Source organism: Athene noctua, chromosome 3 (assembly GCF_965140245.1).
Source record: "Athene noctua chromosome 3, bAthNoc1.hap1.1, whole genome shotgun sequence".
Lineage (NCBI taxonomy): Eukaryota > Metazoa > Chordata > Aves > Strigiformes > Strigidae > Athene > Athene noctua.
Window position 1 is genome coordinate 44,975,277 of NC_134039.1, and position 19,454 is coordinate 44,994,730.

General features: G+C 37.1%; 1 protein-coding gene across 1 annotated transcript in view; it reads right to left on the minus strand.

The window, feature by feature from the left end:
* ZDHHC17 (zDHHC palmitoyltransferase 17) overlaps window positions 1–19,454 on the minus strand; it is an 82,167-nt gene that overhangs the window by 40,658 nt on the left and 22,055 nt on the right. Inside the window, exons 3-5 of the mRNA XM_074902828.1 lie at window positions 9,965–10,087; window positions 3,664–3,741; window positions 2,140–2,284 (exon numbers count right to left, since the gene is read on the minus strand). Coding sequence (XP_074758929.1) covers window positions 2,140–2,284; window positions 3,664–3,741; window positions 9,965–10,087 — 346 coding nt within the window. The remainder of the gene's footprint in view (window positions 1–2,139; window positions 2,285–3,663; window positions 3,742–9,964; window positions 10,088–19,454) is intronic.

The window sequence follows — 19,454 nt, forward strand, 5'->3', positions numbered from 1 at the left end:
CGAAGTTGGGTTCCAGCTCTGTCTCAAAAAGAGACAAGAAGCAACTGGGAGTAACTTCTTAATCCACAGGTCTCTACACAGTTACGAAAACTGGCTCTCCTCTTATCATGAAGGTCCATAAAGGCACCAGGATCAGAACTAACAAATCACACAGCCTACGCTGAGCTTTATTTTGACATTTATTTAGTTGTGATTTACCACACAAATACTACAATTTGGTTCAGAACAAGGGTAAGCCTACTCTTTGGATATAAGAGAACCTGGTCTTTGTAAAGACAAAAAGCAAAAAAAAATTGCAAGTAGTATATAGGGCAAACCCACATAAGCAAAAGCAGTTCAAGTTTCCAAACCCAAATCATGACATCAAAAAGGGTTTGGGGGGAAAAAAAAAAAGGTATTAATGACCTCATATATACTTATAAAAAGTAGAATCATGTATTTCCCATAGCTTCTACAGAAACCATGTATTTTTTGTACTTGTATGTAGTATAGCTAGAAAACTATGAGTTTAGGAATTTTTATTACAATGATATCAATATTACTATATTTTAAACATACTATGTTTTAAACATACAAATCAATACATAATTTTAAAGTTGAACTTCCTGAAGTGCTTACAAAAGTTACTGTTAAAATTAATTCAAACTTAGAGCATGGAAAGGATACCAAAATCATACTATACTTGATAACATTTGGAGGATTTAAGAATAATCATCCTTTTCAAAGCTGCTAATAAGCTTTCCAAGATAATAGGTTTTAAATTTTAAAATCAAGTTTTGTGAGTTTACGTATGTGCACATGTAAAGACACACAACTTCTTCTGGACTGAAATACTGTATGCTCAGATAAATAGGACAAGTCTGTATAGAAACATGAGGACAAAAACCATTTACAGTGAGATTTCGTTATCACAGTATGTAATTTTAAAGGCCATTTATACTTCATTAATGCTATGCTTTAAATAAGTTCACACTTGTTCTGCAAGTTTTTTTCTGGTAACATAAAATCTGCAAGATTTTTCTGGTAACATAAAATCCATATACAACTACACATAATTTGTGAACAAAATATAAAACTTGTTCCTGATGAAAAAGCATTTCTCTCCAATCATTATCTCTCACAAAATAGTGATTATATATGATCAGCCTCTTCTTGTGCCTAGTTTATTCTCTATCAGATGCTAAATACTGTTTTACCAAACAGTTCTCAGGCACAAACTGAATACTACTTGGAGCAATAGTTTATATTTTTTTACTTGTATAAGCACAATTTTCTGCATCAAATTTAGTGTTTTACACAGACCAAATCCACTCATTTAATAGTCAGATTCTACCTGACTCATTGGACCATATCTCACTTTCAATTTGAAAGAATAAGCAGAATACAGAAGCTTGAACAGCATTAGCAAGGCTGTAAAACAAGAGGACAACTTTGACTGTTTTATATGGTTTACAAAGTAAATCAAATTTGTGTTTCAGGCACCTATCTGTGGGTGAGTAAATCTACAAATTATCATGCAGGGTGAGTAGCAAAAAGGTAAAGGTGGTTTTGAGCATACAGAATGAAGAGACAACAAGAAAAGTAATGAATACATGCCATATACACACTTTACAGATCTAACAGTCATGTAGGAGGCTAGCAGGAAGATTTTTGGATTGTTTTGGCTGGGTTTTTTTATTACACATGCATGCAATTAGTAACAGCAATAAACAAACGTTGTGGACTGAGGTGTAAACAAAGAGATGACCTATGACAACGCTTTGTCATTAGATTCTTTACCCACATACAACCTGATGATTCTGTGAAGAGTTCCAAAATGTTTGCTATCATTGTCACTGTTAACATTTAAAGATTAAATTCATTAGAAATAAAGAATGGTAAAAGAGTAACTGCTAGAATTTCATATACCACACTAGACAGGTATGAACTAAAGCCAAAGTACTCAGACCACTGTTCAAAGAAATTAAGTTAGCAGATGGCACATCAATACTGTAGTTCACAATAAAAGACATTGAATTATTTTTATGTTTAGTCTGGCAGATATTTTGCATTTCCTGAATAACAAGTATAGGTTTCAATTGTTTTCCTACTCTAATTTTGAGTAGAATCTATTTAAATATGATAGTATTTAAAATTTACCTGTCCCTTTGCTATCAGGTAAGCAACAATCGAAGTATGTCCAAACTGAGCAGCCAAATGAATACAGCTGCATCCTTCTCCATCAATTAGCGACGGATCTGCCCCATATTTCATCAGCTGTACAACCATGGATAAGTGACCCTGTCTGAATGTAACAAAACACAAAAAACAAACAACTGAATAACTATATGCAAAAGAACTATTAGAATTTTAATATTTGCATAAAATAAATGTGTTGAGCAGTTACCACTGGGGCTTACACACTTTGACAACAACTGTCATGACCTGATTCTGCAACCGAGTAAGCAAACTCATTGATATGAGCAAATTCCGTGCAGCCAATGAATTCACCACGTGCAATTCGCTTAAGTGTGCTGTACAGCAAAAAGCCAGTCAACAAAAAAACCCAAGTTATTCGGTTAGAAATCTAGTCTACTGTGACTTCTTCCAATACACATACGAAACCTGCTATTTTAAGAGATGTCAAACTGGCTATATACTCTCATTTTCTGTGGGGCATATGGTTTGTCATTCTACTATTAAAAACAGTAGTGAAATAAAAATAGAAGAAAAAAAGGAAAACTGAAAGCCTACACTTCCTCCACAATACATTAGAAGCTTAAGCATCTTTTTGGCCTAATGAACATAGGCATATCCTTCTTGTAGGCACAGTGCCTAACTGTCAATACACAGTTTCTGACACAAGAAAAACAACCTTTTCAATTTGTCAGAAGCGGTTTTGGATAATGCTTCACAGAACAACAGATTACAGCTGTGAACATGAGGAAACCTAAGCAAGCTTTTGGGCTGTTAACAGAACTTAAGAGTGTGATCTGTAAGAAATATACAAGCTAACATCTTTAAGAGAGGCTAACAAGCAAGTCCTCATCTTTAGTAAACAAATTATTTTGATACATTAATTGTTCTAAAAGGTAGTTTTCTTAGTCTCCTTTTTCAGTCCGCAGTTAAAAATATTAATATGGACAGTATTCCTTTCCTGCCTATTTCTAGGAGGTTGTCTGAAGGAGCAGCTACTGCTCAGAGGCCATCTTCAATTTTCTCAGCCATTCATCACTCTTGGACTATCTTCTACATCAAAAACATGATTTTAAGTGCACCTTAAAAAAGTCCACACACATAATAGAAGACTGCAAAGTCACACAAGATCATCCCAAGCCGCATCTTCACAGGTATTGCTGAACTTCAGAAGATTGATAAAAATAAGATCTCCAAAGTAAGAGTAAACCAAGGGGACCACAGACTCTAATTTTACTTTACTCTTTTTTTCTGTCATAGTAATCATCATCTTCTACATCAAAAAGAGGTAAGACAAAAACTGAACTATATACTGAAAGCTCCTGTAGCTCAAACATACCTCATTCACAGTGTACCCAGTTATCAGTGACTGAATTAATTCTTGTACCGTATTCCCATAAAATACAGCAATTTCATAAATCAATTTGTAACAGATTCCCAGTTAAACAAAAACATGGGAAAAGAAAATTCCAGAAGACTTTTCCCTACCTCGTTGCCCAGTGAAGTGGGGTAGAATTTAAATCTCCTCCAAGCTGATCAACGATAGCACCTTTTGATATATAGTATCTGGAATAACAGAAACAGTAAACATTATTGCTTGCCTTGGTTAAATATAAAGGACACACAGTAACTAAATTTCATGTTATGAAAAACAGGTAGTTACAGACCAGAAGATAAGAACCTTCTCTTGCCTTCATATAATCTTTTTTAGAGGTTATGCATATACATTCAATTTTTTGCCTTTTTGATATGGGTTGGGAAAGCACAGATACTTCCTACTGTGTTTGGAACATGCTGCTATTTCTTAGTTTGGTTTTAAGGTAAAATAGAATAATTGCTATATATAACAGTATGAACTATGCTACCACAGAAGTATTAATAAAAAGGATTCTTATAAAATATTTAGGGGTTGCTGCATTAAAAAGAAATCTGAATTATTGGTAAAATAATATGCTGCTAGAAGATTAGCATATTTAGAGAATTTTGGCTGAAAGGCAAAGTTACATACAATTCAACTTACAGTATGTATCATCACTGAAATGGCTCTGCTGAAGTCACTGTTCCAAGAGCCTCATGCTTACGTTACGCTTTTAGCCAAGTACTAATATATTTACATACTTGTGAATTGTTATTAATCAAAGGACAAAAACATCAGAGTATTTTAAAAAATGCTTCTAAATGATGAGGTAGAGAATATTTTTCCCTCTAGAACATTCACAAAAAGATGACCTACCTGTAAGAACAAAACAAGTCACCCATATTTAACTGCAGCTATTCATATTCATTGTCATTTGTGCTGTTTCTGTAAACTGTTTTCCTTGCTGTTTTATATGGGACACTAAACTGGTAATATTACTTTTCCTTTGTGAAAGAAAATGCACACTTTAAAAGAAATTAACATTTCTAAAAACCAACCTTCTCAGAGGAGGCTTGCAGTTCTTCATTCTCTATGCTATAAGCCAATGGAAAAAAAAAGCAGTAATAACAGACCTTTGAAAAGTACTATCTAGCTATAGATTCCTAAGTGCTTGCATATTTCAAGTACCCCTGCCTGCAGACTTTTCACTTTCAAAATACCTGTCAGGTTGCCCACACAAACTGTGCTTCAAATACTCTGCATTGAGTTTCTGTCACCTTTCCTCTAAGTGTTTTAAGACACAGCAAGAAGGGCAACAAACAGAACAATTTGAAAAGTATTATCCTAAGTAACTAGCCTTTTTTTCCTTTAGTGTTTATTGATTCAGAGTAAAACTTCAAAAACAGCCCAAAAGTTACTTTTAAGAACAGAAACTGAAAAATGCATTAGCTATACCTGTCCACACTAAAAACATATAAAGGAAAAGTTCTTTTATACAGTTGATTTAGAGCCATCAGACAGAATGAAGTACTTCAGCAGACTTGCCAAAGTTTGTATTGACAAACAAGACCTGCTCTGGTCAGTACAGCACAGTCCACTCCGCTGGTCTCCGACACCAAAGGAACAAAACTGCAACATCTCTCTGCTGAAGTTCAGCTTTTGGATTTCTCAATGAGAACATCCACAGATTTTGTGAAAGTCTTGGTTCCATGTAGGTGAAAAGACAAGATGTATAGAGGGTAAAGGAACAACATAATTTTGTTGTTGTGAGGCGAATACCAGCTACCAAAGAAAAAATTTGAAAAAGACAATGAGAAGCTATTTAGTCCCCCTTGGGAAGATGTTCCCAAGGAAATCTCGTCTACATAAAAGACAGCACAGAAATTCACAGTCAAAGCTTGGATCCATCTCGGCGATGTGACAGTCACTTGTGGGGAGGTGAACATTAAACAGACTGTCTCCATTCAAACACTGGTCCCTGCAGAAACACAGAATATGTTCAGATTCTACTGAGCAACAGCACTGCTTACTGGTTAGTACATTTTATTTAGAAAAGAACTTGCAGTTTGACAACTGGGAAAAGAAGACAGCAATCTCCTGCCAGATGGCACATTGAAACGTTTTTTGTTTCCTTAAGGGTGTTCTTAGACTAAGCTGAGATTTATCACTGTGCTTCAGTTTTAGTACACCTAAATGGTGAGATTTTTCTGCAAAACCAGACTGAGAACTTAATATCCCTGTCCAGGTAGATCTTGAAGAAGGAACTTTGTGTTTGGCAAGAATGTCCCTGGAGAAAGTAGAAACTGGGCAATTCTACTCTCAGTGAGTCATCTAAGCTTCTACACTAGAAAATGCCAGGTGTGCAAGTCCTATTTGAGCAATCTACTTACATTCCAAGCAAGCAGATCTGATAAGAGGTTGTCTTAAGAAGAAAATACTCCACTGATCTCCACATTAGGACGTCTAAGTCTTTGCCAGGCATTTGAAAACTGGTGCAGTTTGCATTCAGTGTTTGCGGAATCAAATTGCACAGAGTCACTGTTGCTAGAGGAGGAAAAGCAGAAGAGAAATCCTTGTCTGAAGAGAGTCTGACACGGGGAACACGGAAATGTAGGCAGTAGGTTAACTGTAGAGATAAGGCTAATTTTTGCATTTTTACAAAACTGAGTTGAAGAGAGACCAATAGAACAGTGTCATGATAAAAAGAGTATTACACTGTAGATGTCTGACACTTATTCCTGATCCTATTAAAAAATAGAAGTTTCTGCAGTTTTCTTTATAAAATATCAATGGGTTTCACCATTAACTATGCTGAATGATTAGACAGGATGAAGAAATACTAAAAATAAAAGAAATTCTAAGCCTGCAGGCTCCACAGATGAGCAGATAAGCTACTTCACTGGGAAGACCTTATATAGTCAATACCCAGTAAGCAAGACACTGAGATCTGGTATCACGAGAGCAGACCACTTACACTTAGACTCTATCTCCATGAGACCAAGCTTAATAGACAACATATTTAATGAAATTATCCACTGCACACATTGGGCACAAATAGTGGAGACATGGGAAAAAATGTGATAAGATCAAACAGAAAGAAAAACACAGGATAATTTCACTCTAAATAAACAGAATAAACCAGTGTCTCACAAAAGAGAGAGCACACAATATGCTGAGTAATATAAACCAAAATTAAAGTCCCCTAAAGACAGAGAAACTTAGACCATAAGAAGTACATTAGGAGGAATGAATTTTAGACACAGTTAAACACACTAGTAGTCACAGGCACCGTAGTAAACAGCAGAAAGATGCAGTATCTCACAGTGGTAGTGATGCATCAAGAAGGGACAAGAGCTTTGACATATTGTTGAGGGCAAAGGAAGAATTAGACACATTAGATTTAAGAACCTTCAACTATCAGGGCTCATACTAAAATAACTTGAAAGAGATATGGCCGGTACAATTGAAGTTATGTTGAATTAATTCTCAGCACAAGCTTCCAGCACTCACATGTAGGTGGAAAGATCTTCCTAACATATAATAAAGACCTAAATGTAAATTCTGATAGAGATTTAAGCACAGACTATCTATCTGGATATGACATTTTGCCTCTGAACCACCTCTATGTCTAATCTAATTGCTGTAGCAGGAAGTTGCTCACAACACACTTGGAAGGGGAAAAAAAGTAAGATACACCATGAATTACTCACATACTAAAGTACTTCTTCCACAAATTTAACTTCAAAAGAGGACTAATGAGGAATTTAAAATTTGGTCTGATTTTACTCTGTGAATAACAAAGTCCCCAAACAATTTTTGGGGGGCAGGTTTGGGTTTTTTTTGTTTATTTTGGTTTGGGTTTTTTAAAGAAAAAGCTGTAGAATACGTAAATTGCTAACGAACTAAAGCATTAAGTCATAACTGAGTATCACACAGGTAGATTCACTGCACTGCAAAACTAAAACAGAAACTATACGTAAGTTAATACAGAAACATTATGCACAATATAGGCCTATTTTTTCAAATGCTTCATGACATACTGATGTTTTTAAATTATGAGTTATCTCGATGCCATTCACATTCCAGACCTTATAGACACACCAAAAGAGATGGAGTATCTGTAATACAAATATGTCTTCCAACAGCTCAAGTAAGAAACAATTAATTGCAAGTAATTCATTCTGCATTCAAGATGGATAAAAAAGTGAGCTGAAAAACATAACAACTGCTTTTAGATACTACAGTCATCTTACAGAAAAACAGTTATCTGAGAAACACTATGCATTTCAGTTATTTCACATTAAGTTGCAAGATGTTAGTCATAAAGATCCAGGACAAGGGGTCCTCCCAGAAGGAAAATGGAATGAAAAGGAAGAAAACAATATGGTCTAAAATGTACTCTCACAAAAAAGATTGTTTAGGTAAACCAGGGTCCTGCATCACTTTTGCAGGAGGCTCTCTTTCAGCATTCCAAAAAGCACAATGGTTACCTATCTTATAGTGAAGGGAAAATATCAAATGCAGAATTATGGTTTCCATTATAAGCTTCTACCCACAATAAAGACATGAAATCTGCTGTGTTATCTATTATGTGTAATAAAAAAATTTCTTTCAAAACGCTGAATTATTTCACAGAATTGTTTAGTTTGGAAGGGACCTTTGGAGATCATTTAGTCTAACCATCCCTTATCAAAGCATCTAGATCATGTTGTCTAGGACCACATCCAGTTGGGTTTTAAGTATCTCCAAGGATGAAGAGTTCACACACTCTCTGGGCAACCTGTGTCAGTGCTCAGTCACCCACACAGTAAAATAGGGTTTTCTGATGTTCAGATGGAATTTCATGTACGTTTTAATTTCTGCCCTCTGCCTCTTGTCTTGCCTCTGGGCACTACTGAGAGAAGTCTGGCTCTGTCTCCTTTACCCCCTCCCATCACTTTATATACACTGATAAGATTCCAGGTATTATATATTACCAGGTATCTCAGGTATTATACTTATGGACATTGGTAAGATCCTTCTTGAGGATCTTATTGACAAGGTAAGCCTTCTCTTCTCTAGGCTAAGAAGTCCAAGCCCTTGCAACAGGTCCTCACGTCTGATATTCCAGTCCCTTAATCATCTTTGTGACTCTGCACTGGACTCACCCCAAGTAAGTCCTTATCTTTCTTGCAAAGGGGAACCTACAACTTCACACCAATGTCCAGCTTCAGCGGTTGCGTAGAGAATGATCACCTCCCTCAACATGATGAGGATTTTCTTAATGAGGCCCAGTATACCGTTGGCCTTTTCTGCTGCAAGGCTGCATTGCTGCTTCACAGTCAGTTTCCTGTCCAACAGGACCCCAACATCCTTCTCATCAGATCTAAATCTTTATCTATTTATCTGTCTTTGTCTATTTAACCTTCTTTGAAAACTGCATGAGGACACAGAAAGTCCTTTAAAAACAATATGAGAAACATGAAGTTGAGATCTAGAAACTCAAGGTCTGGTCTGATGAAGGTGCTAGTGATGGACATACATGAGGAGAAAGTGCTTAAATGAACATGTTTTGCATTTGTTTTTATGTGTAAGTACACACATTTGTTAATAAGAACTGTTTTGAAAAGTGGACTGATTAAAGATGTGGTTTATGTCAAATATTCTAGAAACCTGCTGATTCAATAATATTTTGCGGTTTTAGATTTAATTGCATGTAATACATTCTTACATTCTTTGTTTTCTTACTGGTAGAGAAAAAAATTCTATACACAAGATTTATAAACAGCAAGCACTAAGAATTATTCCTTCAGGATTTAAGGTCTCCATGTTCTGAATGATAATAATAGATTTAAAAACATAGTCTCAAATATTATGCTCCAGATTTTATAAACTGAAAAGCAAAAATATACCCTAAATCCCACAGCTCCCACCATTAAACATTTTGTTATTACTTGCAAGCAGAGGTGATGAAATGTTACCTTTTCTAACAGCTGTATTTTTAAAAGGCAAAGAAATTAAGTTAGAACTTCTTGAAATCCTGAAGTAGCAATTGCCCCTTGCATCATATTAATCTTGCTTATTTAAAAACATTCACTACCATCTAGCATCAATCTTCCCCTCCTTAAAAAAGAAATTTAGTATTTCAACAAGTATACCATAGTGTAAAGAAACTGCACATACAGGTGAATAGCTGTTCCACCGGTTTAACTCATCTGAGAGAGCCTGAGCTTGACTTCTGGACATAGAACAGGTTTTATTTGGTAACTGTGTCATGAAAACATTGCTGCCAAAATGCAAATTAGGTCTCTTACTTCTCCCCCTTCTCCCAAAGTTCAAGACCAAAAATTGAAATTTTAATAGACTTAACATTATTTAACACCTTAAAAAAAAATAAATCAACTGTTTTTAGGACACACTTAGTTTATGTTTAAATTAAAGTATAATACATACTTCACCAGATCTATCCTGTTGTTGATTGCAGCCCAGTGGAGAAGCGTTACGTTCTCTTTGTCTGGCTGTCGTACATCATAACCTGCTTCCACCAGCTCCCTACATCGTTCGTATATTCCATACCTTGAAGAAGAAAATGAGATTTTTTCAAAGCTTTTGCCTTAGATAAAAATACATTCAGCAAACACTATACATATGGTCACAATACAAAAGCTTAAACAGAAGATAAATGAAGAAACTACTTTCTGTTTCTATATGATTACAGATCTCTTGAAACAAGAAGCTTCCACTGGCAGAAGTTATATTAATCAATTCAAGATTTTACAGAAAACTTATTTTCACAGCAAGCTACACAGCAGACTGAGGTGAAATATCGATCAGCAGTATACCAAATATAAATAAAGATCTTTTCTTCTCAGGGACTCCACTATATTTGTTTCTTCCACCTCTGTTCTCCTTTCCTTCCATCTCTTGAAGACCAGAAATGCTTAGCCAACTGATTTGACAGTATCTTCCTAGAATTCAGCAGATGACAAGATCATCAGGTCAATTACAAACACTAACAGAGCTCAAACACTTCCCATTTTTCTTCTCAGATAACAAATAGCAATCTTCCTGATATAAGTTAGTACCATTTTGGCTTTTTATACCACTTCAAAATTCTATACTTCAATATGAAATTATTTCTTTCCTTAAAGATGACTACTAAATGTGAGTTAACTTCATTTGAAAAAAATTCTGCCTGCATTTTGTAAGTTGAAACAAATCAGGAAGCATAAACATCACCTAGGCATAATGTCTGTCTTGACGCTTACACTGTTTTACCACCTATTTTCAGTGGCAAGAAAAAGAACGCAGAAAGGCAAGTAAAGATTACATTTCAATGTCTGTAGAATCCATAGGGACTTCTCAAGTTTTAAGGAAGAGAGTGATGTGTGGGCATACCTTAAAATCAAGATCAATGCCTTGTGACATCTGACTTCGGCTAGAGTAGAATTTTAATAGCTTCTCAAAGTTGGAATTTAAGTAAGTTTTCCTTATGCTGCTTCTATGTTCTACTTTCTGCAGAAGAGACAACCTTAGACAACTTAAGGCCCTTTGACTCCACTTGATAAGATTGCATAACTGATGCAAAGACCTTTTTTCCAGGGTAGTTACCATTCTTCCTTTTCCTTTCGTGTATTTGAATGGATCCTCAATCTGGACAGCACTCCTACACGTCAAGTCTCAAATTACTCAAGTCAACAAACCTGAGAAATGCTTTCCAAGCCTATCACAGGTTTCAAGCACATAAAATAGTTGAACAGTATTAAAAAATAAATACTAGGCATAACAGCCTACTTAGGATCATATCTTTTTCAATTTCTTAGGGAAGTTGCACTAGAAATTATGAAAAATGCCAGAAGTTGCTGTCATACCTATAATCTTTCCAAACATTACTAAAGATCAGAGTATTGTGTCCAGTAGATACTGATTGGCAACAAGCCTGTAAAATTTGGTCCCTCAGACAGACCAAGTCAAAAAGCAGCAGGCATGAAAAATTTTGACAACAAAGGTTTGTTTTTAATCAGTTGGGGGTGGGGGCGAGAGAAGAGGTTCAGCTTTATAAAGACTTCAAAATACACAAGCAGCTAGACAAGATACACATGTTCAGACACATAAAACTGCCAGGAAAACTGATAAGGTTCTATGTATGGCTAATCTTGAGGCACACTACCTCCCAAGTCCCAGTCTAGATCAGCAGCATGGCCTGCTGAGTGCTTGTTCAAATGGCTTAACATTCCAGACTTTCCTCCCCCTTAGCTGAAGGGGCCACTGAAACAGGTTAAGGCCTAATAAAGGCAGATCAGTCAAGAACGAAGAGTGAGTAGAGACAGTAGGAGAAACAGGGGAAGAGAAGGACTTCTGAAGGCAAGACAGCAAATTCTGATCTTACTGCAGTAGAGTATCACACCCGCATAATACAACATCTGGAGGTAACCTGGAAAGCAATTCATATAGAATATTAAAACACCCTTTCATTGACAAGCTGTTCTACTCCAGCCAGCTGTTCTGACAACCCCTACTGCTGTAGACAAGCCTGCTGTCTTCATTTAAACAATTAACTGAAGCCATAATTTAAGAAACTATTAACCTACAGCCTACTATTAGGTTTAACAGTCACCAGCTAAAAAAACTGTATTGCCTAAGGCTGAGTTTAGCTGACTCTCATCCTGCTTAAATAAGCAGTACTACACAACAAGAAGGAATTATATTAATAGAATATTCCAGGTTATTTGAAAGATACAAAGAACACAATAATGCTAACTTCTATAAAGTGTAAGAGGCAATCATGTAAACATTTTGGGGTTTTTTTTACATGTACTGGTTTTGGCTGGGATAAGGTTAATCTTCTCCATAGTAGCTCCTATAGTGCTGTGTTTTGGATTTGTGACTCAAACAGTGTTGGTAACACACCCATGTTTTAGCTATTGCTGAGCAGTGCTGAGTCAAAACCTTTTCTATTTCTCATGTTGCCCTGCCAGCCGGTAGGCTGGGGGTGCACAAGTTGGGAGGGGACACAGCCAGGGCAGCTGAGCCCAACAGCCCAAAGGGATATCCTTTTTCACGTGACACTGTGCTCAGCAATAAAAGCTGGAGGAAGGAGGAAGAAGGGGCACCTTTGGAGTTACAGCATCTGTCTTCCCAAGTAACTGTTCGGTGTGATGGAGCCCTGCTGCCCTGAAGATTGCTGATCACCTGCCTACTGATGAGAATTAGGGAATCAGTTCCTTGTTTTGCTTTGCTTGCATGCACAGCTTTTGTTTTCCCTATTAAACTGTCCCTATCTCAACCCATGAGTTCTCACTTTTACTCTTCCGATTCATTTCTCCATCCTACTGGAGTAGAGCAAGCCAGCAGCTGTGTGGAGCTCAGCTGCCTACTAGGGTTAAACCACAACATCACTAGTGCTCAGCTAGGGTAAATCATACAAATTATTCAGATAACTGTCCTGTCAATCCAAAATTAACCTCCTTGAAAGTAACCTCTGATACCAAGTCAAGTTTCTGTAAGACCTAGGAATAACCAGGCAATCCTGTCACAGTCTTTGAAGGAAGGGCGGCAGAGGGGTGAGTGGCAAGTGAGTGTTTGTTTTTTGTGGCTTGGTGGGGCGGTAGGGCCGTATTTTATTTTAAGCAAATATCAGAAAATGTTATGCTGCTTTCTGAAGAACTTTTCATATTTCTTGAACAAACAAAAGAGAGCTGTGGTAAGCATGTAAATCAACTCTGCAGCCTGTTGAGGCAGAATGCTGCTGCCAAAGTGCCTGCAGAAGCCCTGATAGGATGCTCCAATTATGCTCCACCAATGTTTACAAATACCACCCTCTAGAATTCACCCATATACTGCTGTGAGGCCTTGGGCAAAGACTACTGCATGGCTTCAGACACAACAAGGAGCAGTAAGAATGGATTCCTTATCCAGGCTTAGCATCATAGACTTCCTTTCCTTTGCACTAGAAGACAAACTGCAAGTCACATATACTTCCTATCGCGTGGCCACAAAACAAAATCATGAAATTCTGCAATACATCAAAAGAGCCTTCCCAAGAAAAAAAAAACCACACTTTCTAAAAATTAAACTGAGAACAAGGCATATAGCAATTTTTTATTTAAGTCACCATCAGTTTGTCTGTTCCTAGCAATTTATTTTGGTATCTTGAACTCAGTCACAACCAATTACAAAAGATGTTACTAAATTATATCTTGTGTGTTACTTTGACTTATTATATTGTCACAAGAGGACTTAAGAATCTAGGCAGGCAAAAATATGCCTGGCAAAAAAGGTTAGGAATTTACAACAGTTTGCTCCTCTTCCGGGAACCATCAGGCTCTCTACAATTAAATAAAACACTGAGGCAGTCATGGTTTCTTGAGCTCTGTCCTAGAAATGCAGCATGCTTCTCTCACATACTAAGGACAGTCATCTTCCATCAGTTTGCTGCAGCTGACTTCACCTTATCTTCTCCAAGGGTTCATGACGCACTGTTAGATTACAAAATGAGAAAGTCAGCTACTTCAGAGACTCAGTATGATATTGTTACAAAGGGCTCTATGCCCTGCAAGAAAGAAGAATGGAGGAAAAGATTCAAATCCTCATAGAAAACTGATATATTAACAAATTTTCAGCATCTGGGTGAATTCTAGAGGGTGATGCTGTAAACATCAGTATAGAATATAATTAAAGCATACTATTGAGCTTGCCTTGTTCTGAAAGACTAGTTCTTCTGGAGCAAAAATACCGTTTCGCAAGCTCATTTCACTATCACAGTCTCTAAGCCATTTTGGTAACTAACCTGTAACATTTTATTTGTAATTGCAGTTTAAAGATATTCTGAATTTAATACTTTCAAAAATAGTATCCTAGAAGCCTTTTGCATTTTAAATATGTAATCCATTTTTTAATCTTTTGTCTGAAAGCACATTGACTCTTGGAAATAAGAGACTGCCAGCTTTGCTGCATGATTAACATAAAATTTGGCCACAATACTAGGAAGGAATCTCTTCAGTGAGCACATCACCATGCCAACAAACAGTAGGTAAGCCAAGAGCTCACTCCCTCATCTTGCTATAATTTTAATGCCAATCAAAGCTGTTTTAACTGGAAATGCAATTAGTAGAAAAATGATCGTTTTTATCTTTGAAGTCCCATTCCCGTGAATGATGGTGGTTAAATACTAACAAAGCCTTTCATAGTTCTCATGGTTTTTCCTGTTAAACAGTAAGACAATTTTGTTTTCAACAGCAAAAGGGTAACTCAAGAGCTGCTTAATGAACTGTTCACGGTGACGCTGAGCGACAAGAAAAATTCAGCTCTTGTGTATGTTCCAAAGCTTCAAATTGTCTAGACAATTGTGGCTATACTACTACTGTGGTTGAAAAAATCCTACTCTTCCATGTGAACTTCAGATATATTTCACTTTCAGCAACATGAACAAACTCTATGGGCACAAATGACCAGGCAGAAAGAATGGGTACCTGTGTCACAGTCTGCCCATTCTCTCCTGTGCATAGCTGCAAAAAGCCAGGAGTAACTGTCACTTCGGCCAACTCTCACAAATTTGAGTTATTCCATATGTATCCCATCTTTTTTCTTATCAGTTACCCTATGAATTATGAGAAATGGTGAGGAAGAAAGCATGTTCTTAAATCCAATTTTCCCTAAGCATGATTCAGCATTTCATATATCATGCTGCACTATTTCACAATGCACACGACTTCATGTTGAATGATCTCAATGAATAAAACTAACAGAAAAGTTTATCTTCTGATAATGAAATCGTAACACTTGAGCACAAGGAAACAATCTTCCAGAAGTCACAAAAGCACTTGTTAATATCATTAACGTTTAATAGCCACATTCATAATGGTTATTTAACATACTTTCAGCATAGCTGAAATTTGCTTAAGTTTACTACAAGCAGAAGGTACCTGCTCACTCTCAACAGAACAGAAAATCATGATGCGAGGATTACTGTGTCTCAGATTTTGTTCTCCTAGTCATAACCTATCATACTTTTCTACATGTGAACATTAGCTACTTTCCAGAGTTTCATGGCTTAAAAGATTTAAAACGAAGGCAGCAACTTCAGGTTATTATGTTAACACAGTACCCTTCCCAAGGCATAGGAGTTATGACCCAAAAGTTATGACTCCAGCCTTGGATGACCCAGGGCTACCGGTGACAAAAAGAGATAAAAATAGGCATACCCAACATATCTCCATTAAATTTCACTTTTAAAGCACTTATGACTTGTTTTACAAGACTCCATTCCCTTGCAGCTCCAAACAAGAGCACTGAATGTTATCACAGAGGAACAAAACCAGTACACAGCCCACCCTGATTTTATAGAGGCAGAAGAAATTCAAAGACCTTCTATGGAGTTATAGGCAAAGTACTTAAGCATTAGTATGCAATATTCCTCCACTGCAACCGCAAAGGCAAGAATGGATGATTGTTTTACTACTGCTTTGAAGACAGGTTTTCAAATACATGAGTGGCCTGCTTCTGCTGTCAGAAACACAAGAGAAACTTTTTATGAACCAAACAATAACTGAATACAAGATGCCCAGAGATTATACACATATTGTAACATCTGCAAGATGAATGGCTAAGACACTACTGCTTTTAACGCTACCTAGTTGTCCTTGGATATGTCTATAACAAAGACAGTGAAAAGTGTCCTTTATATCAATAGATATTAAAACACTATGATTTTTTACTCCAGCACAAGTTTCCGCAAATTAAATGCAGACACACACTATTTTTGGTATAAAGCATGCCTATGCTCCCCTATCTGTGGGAGAATTTATCAGGAACATAATGGGGAAAAAAAGACAAATACTGATAAAGTCTTTGCAACAAGAACATCAGCTTAACTGCTTTTTTCTAGACAAAGTCTTAATTCCATTGTAAAAGATTATTAGATTTGTAGCTCCAGTGTATGAGCATGTTAGTTTCATGTGTCCAATCTACAGATTAAGGAGATAAAGCACACAAACAGTTCAACAAGATATGAAACAATGAACAAATACTTCTGGAAAAATGTGTGGAGCTTACGAGCTCTTATTTTTCCTTGCTGAAAAACATAAAAGCAAAAGCGTTGTTTTACTAACATTGTTTTATTACTCTGTAATCAAGTGCCAATAAACTCAGCATCTCAAAACAGAATTCTACAGTCCAGCATCTATGAAGCATTGATGAGTTTTAAATCTTTTCATCCCATTTTTCGTCAGCATCTTTAGACTTTAAGAAACTACATTCCCCATTTTCACATATGTTCCAAGAATAATGCAATTGATTACTTTTACAGGAGAAACTTTTAATAATGAAACACCCTGAATAAGAACAATGACTATGAAAAAAAGTAATTGAAAAACTACTTATATGACTGCTTCCTACTTGGATTATTAAAATTTAATAGCAAACAATTCTATGCTATGGCAAAATGCACCTTCTTCCTGTCAAAAAGCCTCCAATTTAAGTGGTCTTATATGAAACGCCAAATCATTTTAGGTGACAGATCAGTTTGACTTTTTTTAACAGAGGAAGATACACAATTCGTTATTATAATTAGCTATCAGACCATTCCTGAGACCAACAGAATTTCATTTAACTAATGGTAAATACCCAGCTACAATTTGACTATCACACTAAAAAACCCACTATACTGTCTTGGGGAGTTTTGAAGTGTTCTGAAAAAAGTAACTGTGCCATCAATCCTATGCTGAATGCTACATGTCTGGACTTGGAAAAAAACCCACCCAAACTAAGAGACTGAAAATAACTCTTAATCTACTTCTTCCTTGAACTTACTGAACCGCTTGGGAAGGTGAGTTCTGGGAAACAGATGAGTGGGCTTTTTTACAAAACTTTGTGGCATCTTACTTACATTAGCACTGAATTAAGAAGTAAACAAAGTCAGCAGATATTTTAATCTAAGTGAATATTGATTTTTGAGGACAAGTGGTTGAGCATAAGATCACCTATTCTTCATATATATAAAAGAGAGGTTATATTTCTACAAAAACTAATAATCATTTTGATAGGAACTATCTATCTTTTTAATAACACTGAATTAATATATTAGCAGTATTTATTTTATTGCAAGCCTTATATTTGGTGGGTTTATTTTCTGCCTTAAATTTCAGAGATTTTTCTCTTTAAGACAGCTGTTTCATATAACATCACCTTCAAAGCCTAGAAAATACTTAAAGGCAAGTTCTCCTAGTCACGTAATTACTGTCTGGATACCACAACTTGATCATATACCCATGCTGACAGTGCCCCCTTCCTGTGACATTAACCATTAGGGCTATGATATCAAACTATAGTCCTCTTTGGTGAGACGTCATTCTCTCTATAAATCACATCTCACCATGACTGAGAAGGAACATAACTGTTAACTAACAGCCCAGTTGATTCTTGTTTGAAAAGAACAGAAAGAGTAACTCAGCTGAAAGTACCGACCAGCCAAAATTTGAGGGTTAATGTAGACAAATGCATTAAGAATGGAAGCACATAATTCAGAAAACCACTTCTGCTGTCATATTTCCATGCTTTTAAGAAGCAGCTAGTTTGATGCTGTGCCAATACTTTCATTTCTAAAAATCCCCTCATATGAGGATTACGGGTTGTAGTATTACTTGTGCTGGGTTTGTGAGTGTGTGGTGGGATTTTTGGTAGTAGTGGAGGGGGGTACAGAAGTGGCCCTGTGTGAGAAGCTTCTCGAAGCTCCCCCATCTCCAAGTCAGACCCACCTCCGGCCAAGGCCAGGACAATTAGCAACAGTGGCTGCACCTCTGTGATAAAGTATTTAAGGGGAGTCTGAGAGGAAGAGGAGTTGTGAGGAGTTGCAAGGAGGACGTTTATGTAAACACCAAGGTCAGTGGAAGAAAGGAAGAGGAAGGGAGGGTTGTGCGCCAGTGCACAACACCTTGGAGCTTGTGGTGAGAAGGCAGAGCCGACCCCCCTGCCCCCCACAGCCCATGGAAGTCCACAGTGGAGCAGATGCCAACCTGCAGCCCACAGAGGACCCCAGGCTGGAGCAGGTGGCTATGCCTGAAGAAGGCTGGGACCCCAAGGGAAGAAGCCCATGCTGTTGTAGTTCAGTGCTAGGAGGACTGCCAACACATGGGGGTGACCCACACTGGAGCAGCACACAAACTGTTGTGGCCCATAGGAAGAACTCATGACAAAGCTTGTGGAAGACCATCTCCTATGAGGGGAGAACCATGCTGGAACAGGAGAAGAATGTGAGGAGTCATGTGTGTGTGTGTGTGTGTGTCCCGAGAAGGAAGAAGCAGCAAGACTACCTGCACCCCTCATTCCCTGCCCCCTGCAGAAGGGGAGGAGGTAGAGAAATCGGGAGCAAAGCTGAGCCTGTGAAGAAGGGAGGGATGGGGGAAGGTGATTTAAGATATGGTAATGCTTCTCACTGTCCTATTCTGTCTGTTAAGTGGTGGTAGTGTTAGATTCTGAATTAAACTGATGGTTCCCCCCCCATACCATGAGTTTATCTTTTGCCTGTGACTGTAATGGGTGAATCACCTCTCCCTGCCCTTATCTCAGTTCCTGAGTCTTCTGCTTTATATTCTCTTCGCCAGTCCTGAGGGAGAAGGGGTAAGCAAGCAGCTATGTCAGGCTCAGTTGCCCTCTGGGTTCTAACCACGACATACTATTGAAGTATTTAGAGCAACACACACAGAGTCAGCCAACATCTAGATCAGGAAGTTAAACTCCTCACAACTCAAAACAAAAGTGAAGGAAAGTACATACTTCCTAAACCTAAAGTGGGGCCTGTGTCACATGCAGAGCTGCAAAGCTGCTTTCAGTTTGAAGAGATGCCTTTTTGGAAAAAAAGGAAAGAAAAATTTTCTTTTAAAAAGAAAAATAGCTAGCAACATACATAATAGTTTAAGCATTCAAATTTAACAATACAAAAAAACCA